Consider the following 8,288-nt stretch of genomic DNA (forward strand, 5'->3'; position numbering starts at 1 on the left):
AAAACAGATGTGGAATTACCTGGAAAAGCAGGATCAGCACAGCTTGAAGGAAATCTCCATCCCACTAGCTGCCTAGCAAAACACATGAGAGGTAAAAGAGGTGTCCATCATTGCATCCCCTGGGAGGAAAGAATTGAAAGAAACATCATCTCTGTTCTTGTGATAGGTAGGTGACAGAGGTTTTTCTCCTAGCCTGGATAGATTTTGAATGTGTTCCCATTCAGTATCACAATTTCTTAAATAACAGGAAAGAAAAGACTCTCTGTTGCTCAAAGCAAGAGCACTAAGATGCTTGCCTGAGAAGTTATGAGAGAGTTTTAACAGTGCTGTGTTTTGTTCAGCTTGTCTTGCAATCAATGTTCAGTCTCCTACCACAAACAAGTATCCTGGTCACCAAGACTCTGAGCTCTTGCAGAGCTGGGACATAAACTTTAAAGAATTTAGGGATTTTAGAAGAGCTGAGGTTTTAGTTAGAAATAAGCTTTATTGGAGTTAATCAAAATAAATGGGTAGGCCTTGATGAGGTTAAGAGTTAGTAGTTAACTAATAATTGATTGCTTTCAACATAATGTTTGGTTAGCTGGGTTTATAATGAAGAATATAGAAACTGATAAATAGCTTTTAGGAACATAAGACAATTGTAGGCCTCCTCTGTTCTGAAACCAATTAAAAACAGGAATGGGAGTTCTACCAAGGGTTCATTTGTCATATTTGCATTGAAAAGGTAGAAAGGTCAGAACGAGGAAGACTTCATTTACTTCTTCATTTTGGGACCCCTCCCCATGAAAGGGACCACTGACCCATTTCAAGGAACAAACTACAGATGCTTAATAGCTCTTGAACTAATTACCACACGAAGCAGGAAATGGGATGTACCGAAGTTATGAACATGCACTTGTATTTTGGGTATTCAATACTTGTATAGATAAAAGGACTCTGTAATCACCTGTAAATTGCGGTGTGTATTTGGGAGCTATCCCAGACGCTGCCCAGAATCGCAATAAACATACACTTTCTAACTTTAAACTGTTAGAGCCTCTTTGTCCATCACAGTTGGATATCGGTACTAGATCAATATGCATATTTTTAATAAATCAGAGTCTTTTGTCTTTTCCACTGCAGCAACAGCACCAGCTATTCCTTGCTGACAGGAAGGACAAAATGGAAGGGCATTGTTGTAGTTCAGTGACTGTAGTGCCTCAGTTTTTCCTTATGGCTGTAGTTTTTAGGAGAAGCTCAACGCTAACTCTGGGAAATCATCCCCATTGAAATCAGCATGTGAATCCCCAGCATAGCATCTTTCATGGAAAAAAAGTGGAATAGAGATCATGTCATTTGTTTAAGTGGAACTCTGAGTGCTTTTTTGTATGACATAAAAAAATACAACAATATTCTCAGGTATGTGTGCTGCATTGATCTTACTGTTCCTGCTGGGTAGCAGTCTATATTTACTTGAATTATCTTAGATATAAATATGAGGGCATAAGTGCTCTCTGACTAAAGATCTTACAGATGACTACTGCAAACTCACAGTGTAGCTCTAAAATAGAAAGCAGCATGTGACTCTTCACTCTGGCTTCCCAGGCTCCTGCTAGCAGCAAGCAGCAGTTGCAGATAAAAATAGGAGGTTGTAAACAACTAGGATCTTTAGTTAAATATAGAAGTCACTCTCCATGACAGTAAGGAGTCCAGGACAACAATGAAGTCTCTCCGATTCATTAGCGCCGAAGCATTCGTGTCAAATGCAGAGTTTGCCAGGAAGAGTCTCGGGGCTGTTACTCATGATCTTTTTCCGCTTCTTTTCAAAGCTAGCTATTTACTGGAGCAAGGGGAAGTGATTCACGACTTGGTAGAGAACTGGCCACTTTTTGATTTTAACATGGGAAAACTTTTGGGAGCTACTCTGGACTATGAGGAAGACCTAAGCCATAGAACATGCTCAGTGTGCTTGGAAAGCTGTCTGACAGGGCTGAGAGACTATGTGCTGAATCAGTCTTCTCCCTACATGAAAAAGTTGAAAGTGGTCGACCTGACGGGCATAAAAGATGTTGAAGTTCAATTTTGTAAGTGCAAGAAGACAATGGGCAGGTGGGCCAGGACACAGCTGCTCTCTAAGCTTTGTTCAGACCTCCTGGTTTACCTGCAACAAGCACAGTGCAGTCCAGGTACCTTTGAAGTCAGTATCAATGTACTAATTGACTTGTTTGTTACAGAGCGGAACTATGAGCTGGTTGTGCAGGCCCTGTTGAAGAAATGCAGCTGTCCACTGAAAATCTGCTGTGTGGCATTCAGATCTGACAACCTGACCTTGCAGAAATTCTTCTATATCATAAAGCTCACCGATCCCTCCTTGTTGCGCAAACTGGAAATAGTTCATAATGTTCACTTGGAAATGGAACATTTGGAAATGCTCTTCAACTGTATCCACTTCCCTCTATTGATGTCCTTGACCTTGCCAGCACAAACATTTAATGTGCGGAGGTTCACAGCTACGGACGAACAGACGCTTACTAAAATTGGCGAGAAGATGGGTGAAATGACACAGCTTACTGAGCTGAGTATGTCATTTTCTATACTCACTGGAAGAATACAGAAACTTCTCAGGTAATGTGGTCATCCTGCTTTCAGTCACACTGTAAAAAAGAGCACTTTGTGCCACCATCAAGCTAGGAATCTCTAAGAGTAAGGGAAGTGAGTGTATGTTGGGATGTATGTGGGAGGGGGCAGCAGGAAGCTAGGAAAGATTATGTGTTGGGAAGAATCAGCAGCCAAAGTATACCTAATACACTTTGAAAAACGGACTATTTTGATTAATCTTCCAGAGTCCATCTGGTGAGAATATACTTTTAGCTACCACAGAAGAGATGAGTATACCCAGACACTTTTTATTTGAACTTATGTATTAATCAGCTTGCATCGGCCTTTGGTGTAAGCCGTGAGCTGTATTCCAAGTATTTTTTAGAGTATCTAGTGAATGTTTGTCCTCTAAAGAACAGTCAGTAAATATGCTTTTCCACAGATACTGTATTTTAAGGAGGGCAGGGGAATAGTTGATTTTCATTTGAGGCTTTGATTTGAATTATTTGTTCTGTCTCTTGATGTCAAGACAAGAGTTTTTTGTATTGCAAATTAAGCTGATATGTGAATATTCATTGTGAATTCCAGTGGAAAACTGGCAATTTGCAAAAAGCTAGCCAACTACCAGTGAGCGGTACTTATACTGGAACAGGTAATAAGTTAATTGTAAGCTTTTCAGAGCATCTAAAAAAAAGGCAGATAAAAGTTTCATACAGACAAATGATCTTGGTCTAAAATTCTTCCCATACAAGAAACCATTTTATTTAAAATTTGTGAGTAGCATACTTCATATATTGACTGGTACAATTGAAATGAATTGCAAGTTTTTAAGCTTGATCCAGCTGAACCCTGTGGGAGAAGTCTCACTAAGGTGTAGTAAGTATGAAAGCGATCTCTTGCTTTTCATTTGTCAGAACTGTTTTATATTTAACATAAATATCTGAATAAAATCTCAGTTACACTTCTTACGTCCTTCTTCATCAAAATGTCTCTTTGCAACTCCAGAACACCACAATGTCTAAACCACTTGGACATTAAAAAATGTAGCAGAAAAAAACCAGCTAGAAATGAAAGCAGATATCCTGTCAGAATGCTTATTTTGTATTGGAATTAATCCTTCCTTAATGGAAATTATCTAAATCTCTGGAATTATTGCAGCTTTCTACAAGCAGCTACCAATGCTCTTATGGTAGTAGTGATCTGCTGTTAAAGTCAGCAAGTGACAGACACTTTACAATATATAACTGGTTAAAAAATAGATACATAAAATGTTAGTAAATTAATCCCCATTAAAATAGTGCAGTGGACTCATGCATAGAAAGAGGTATTTAATGGAACTAATTTCAGGAAGAAAATCTACTTGCTGTTGTTGTCACATACTTCTGTTTTCAAGAGAGGTTTGAAAAAATTATTTGGTAGATGGCTGCATTCATAATGTGGCTAGATGCATGAAATTTTGTAAATGTAGCTTTCCAACATTTTGTACCATAAAGCATTTTTCTCTTTAATTTTGCAGCCCACTAAAAACTCCACTGAAGATGCTGGATGTTTCTAACTGCTCCTTGAACCATGCTGATATAGCCTTTTTAGCCAATAGCTTCCATGCCAATCACTTGGAAACCCTGGACCTGAGTGGTCACGATATACCTGAGCTTTACCCATCAACATTCTTTAAGCTCCTCAGCCATTGCTCTTCGGTGCTCAGGAGTCTTACTCTGGAGGACTGTAATATCCAAGACACTCATGTCAACATGTTGATTTTAGGTTTAAGCCCTTGTCAGAAACTACAGGAGTTTAAGTTTATTGGAAACCCACTGTCATCCCAAGCACTTAAACACCTTTTCACATTTCTCTGTGAATTGCCAATGCTGAAAAATGTGGAGTTCCCCGTTCCAAGGGATTGCTACCCTATTGGCATCACCTACCCCATTGATGATGCCAGTGTTTGCAGATTTGATCACCAAAAATATGAAGGGGTAGCAGAGGAGCTTAATCTCATTTTACTCCAAGCAAATAGAGACGATGTGAAGGCTTCAACGCCACTCTTTGGGAGTTATGATGCAGCTGTTCAGGAGACAAACAATGAACTGGGAGCTTACTTGATCAAGTCCTTCAAAGAGACTTTAGAGAAGTTCACTTCTTCATTTAACAAAATTAATTAAATTTGTAAAATTGTGAAGTAGTGATGAGATGATCTGCCAAATCAGAACTTAAATTAGTCTTTTCTAGATCTTCACCTCCAATCATCAGTTGTGAATTTCCTTTAATTTTTCAGCTGAATTTACTATTATTTGAATAGCCTCTAATCACCTGAGGTACTGTAACTTATGCTATATCTGTTGCATACACCTTACACAAGCACTACTTCCCACACATAGAGAGTACTTTAATTGGAGCCTGAGTGGTAAACAAGTGCTACTCAGCTTCTCACCTGTAAAACTAGAGACTTGGTTAGCTTCTAGGTAATTAAAAAAATAAATATAATAATATTAAAAATATATATAATAAATATACTTTAATAGTTTATGAAAACTTGTTCAAACAGGACTGAAAGTGAATGTTTGTAGCAGGAGCTGAAGGTGTCACTGTAGTATTGAGGATAATCATTAAGATAACCAGGACAGTTTATTTGAAATAATACTGAGCCTCATCATCTGAGGGTAAGGAAAACACTTTCTTCATTTAGGCAGTGCTGATTTGTCTAGCTTTCTTTTTATCTACAGTAGGAATATGCAAGCAACTCTTAACCTAATTTATTTTAAAAATCCCCCAAACAAACCAAAAATTAATGGACCGAGTACTAAGCAGAACTTAGAGGTTCCACAGCATGCATTTAAATGATTTTTTTGATGTCAGCTCACATTCTAATGTGTTTTATTGATTGAACATATGATGGTAAATTGAAAGTGAATGGTCATGACCTGTTTATGTTTACAGAGCACTTGAGAAATAAAAAGGTAATCTAAATTGCTAAACTAAGGAGTTGTGACTAGTAAATGACAGAATTGGGTCCCATATGACCTTACTTATACTTTGACAGAATTCCACATGCTCCTTTATCCTTACCTCTACTGTACCTTTTCTTCCCTCCAACCTCACCATTCTTTCCATCTCAGACTCGACCCATGACTTCTCAGTCAGATTTAAGTTACTTGAATTTTGCTATGCCAAAAGTCTACTTCTTTGGGGTAAGTAGTGGTGTTTTTCTTGGGAAAGGACACTGTACTATAGCTGTAAAAGTGTAGTGATTCTTCCCCCCTCCAATCTACAGGTTGTACCTGAAGGTGAAGGCTGGCCATTTTGGAACATGCTGTGGTACAACAGTCGGTCCTTGCCTTTTTCGGTTCTCACAAAATAGACAGCTCTAATTTCAGAATAATTAGATGCCTTATAAAGTCTGCTGTCTGTGTAGCTCTCCTTCTGGTTTCTTCTTGCCGTGCTTCACCCCTTTACTTTATTTCCTCCTTTTTCTGAACCCACAAACTCCTGCCTTTCTTCCATTTTCTATATGGAAGAAATCTTCATGTCTATATGCTGGCTCCTGGGCCAGCAGAAGCATGTAGCTTTTGTTTTGGTGCAAAGTGACGATCATCACTATGACTATTTTAGAGCTTTAGCTCTGAGATATGGCACCTTCTTCGCTTTAGTTTCTTTCTTAATTATGGTTGCTATCATTGGTTTTAAATACAGGTCAAGCTTTAACATTTTGATGTTTGCCTGACTTACTGCAACAAGGGTTGCTGCATGTCTTCTGCCCCAGTAGTGTGATTTTGGTTTGGACCTGCTCTTTCTTCTTCCATGTGTGTGGGACTTGGAACACAGCTATTAAGAAGAAGGATTAATGCTACGATGACTTAGCTATATAAAGTTACCTTACACTTTGCAAGTACAGACAGATACTGATTGAGTCCTGTTTGGTGTTCCCTTCTCTTCCTTATGGGACTACTGTCAGCTTCACTGGGTTCAGACTGGAGTGGATCCAAATTAATTTATACTGAATATCCAGAAAGCTGTCTGAAATCTTAACTACACACCACCTTGAGAGGAGACAGTCTTCTAAGCTCCAGTTAAGGCTGCCCAGACAGAGACAGGGCAGGAGTTACCACAACACTGAAACCACACAGCTGTCAATGGAAAGAAGATGTCTGATGTGTTGTGAATGGAGATGAATTCAATTCCCTCCTACCACATCTGCTCATTATGTTCCTTTAAGTGTCTGAAGAAGAATACTCAAAGTCACTTCAGGTTTATTTGTGAAAGACTCAGAAGAGATGCAGATGTAAAAAAACCCTGAAAATCAAAACCATTCCCATCATTTTCAAATGAATGTTCTAAACACAAAATGCAATAATGAATATCACAGCTAAAGGCTGAATTTTTAGTTCCAATGAAAAGAGACTGCTATTTTTTTATTTTATTCACCATGCTTTATTCAGTACCATGTTTTATTTACTATATTGTACTTTTTTATTCATTAGCATATTTTAATTTCATTTGCTGGGACATGTTTTGTTCAGCAGCAATCGCTTGCAAATCTTTCTCTTTTGCAGGGTAAGGATTGCGAGAAGAGCTTTCTGCTGCTGAAATTGCTGAACTCCCCTATTCAGTAACTGTACTGAATTCAGTGAAATACCTAGTACATAGGAAATAAATATTCTCCTTTAACAAACTTCATGAAACTGAAGAACAGGCAAAAAATCTTTATAAATGACCTTTGCTACATCTGATCTCTTCATAATTTAAGTCATATTATGTTTTGACCACACACAGAGTAGTTGAAAGAAGCAACAGGAAGAAAGATGACAGTAAGATTTTTACTGTGGAAGAAGCAGCACAGCATCTCTGTACTTGGAGACAGCTATCTCAACAACATAAAAGCCTATCAATAGAAAAAAGGCAAATAAACACTACTGTTGCAGGGAAAGTTGTCATACATGAAACTGAAGCAAGTTTCCCAATATAATCCTACGCCTTTTAAATTAATATTCTTAAACTCAAAAGTTATGGACTACAGGTCAATTCTTCTGAAGGCATATGACCTTTGCTTACAAAGCTCCTCTTTCTCTCCTTAAAATATGCATCAGTCAACAGCAGAGCAGGACTGTATGAACTACCTTGCAAAGAAACAAGGGAAGGAACATAGTACCTAATGCTCTCCACATACTGCCTTCAAGTAAAAGTACCCTGTGTGAAAATTATTGTGTCTAGGATAATAATTTATGATGTAAATTTAACACCTGTTTCAATGAATGTGTGGCCAGAGAATCAAAGCTGCCTCTGGTTAATCCTAAAAGCAGCAACTGTAATCATTATTTTGTAGGGATTTTTAGAATAGTCTTATACCTAGACAAAGAAGCTTTACTTTTGAAGAAAACACATCGACTGTGACTGATGATTGCATTATTTTTAAAAGTCTTTAAATTGCATCCAGCATAATCTTCTCTATCATTCTTTCAGGTACTAAGGTTAAAGATATTTTGCTGTCTAAGGTACAGCTGCATTGATATTTCTTAATTTTACCCAAGAAATTTTTACAAAATAATCCTAAAGATAGTTTTAATCTCCAGTAGAATGTGCAAACTTAATGCAGCAGAGGATCACAGGATTTTAAGGGGAACACAACTTGTCTGTCCAGAAAAAAGAAAAATGATTTCTGTCTGTGGAAGATGATCGACTCTCCACCTTGTTCTCAACTTTAAAGTATTTTAAAT

General features: G+C 37.8%; 1 protein-coding gene across 1 annotated transcript; it reads left to right on the plus strand.

Moving 5' to 3' along the window:
• The first annotated feature begins 1,699 nt into the window (after nt 1-1,699).
• LOC128942726 (leucine-rich repeat-containing protein 14B-like) lies at nt 1,700-4,739 on the plus strand. Its single transcript, XM_054285369.1, has 2 exons — nt 1,700-2,604; nt 4,094-4,739. The coding sequence occupies exons 1-2, from the start codon at nt 1,700-1,702 to the stop codon at nt 4,737-4,739; spliced, it is 1,551 nt and encodes a 516-aa protein (XP_054141344.1).
• The last annotated feature ends 3,549 nt before the right edge of the window (nt 4,740-8,288 follow it).

The sequence above is a fragment of the Melozone crissalis genome, unplaced genomic scaffold, assembly GCF_028551555.1.
Source record: "Melozone crissalis strain CALT ecotype California unplaced genomic scaffold, PUWL_Pcris_2 ptg000042l_1, whole genome shotgun sequence".
NCBI lineage: Eukaryota > Metazoa > Chordata > Aves > Passeriformes > Passerellidae > Melozone > Melozone crissalis.

Excerpts from the sequence above, each read along its gene's own strand:
- LOC128942726 (XM_054285369.1), top strand. The coding sequence starts at position 1,700 with ATGAAGTCTCTCCGATTCATTAGCGCCGAAGCATTCGTGTCAAATGCA. Across the intron at positions 2,605-4,093 it reads AGAATACAGAAACTTCTCAG|CCCACTAAAAACTCCACTGA; the intron begins GTAATGTGGTCA and ends TTAATTTTGCAG.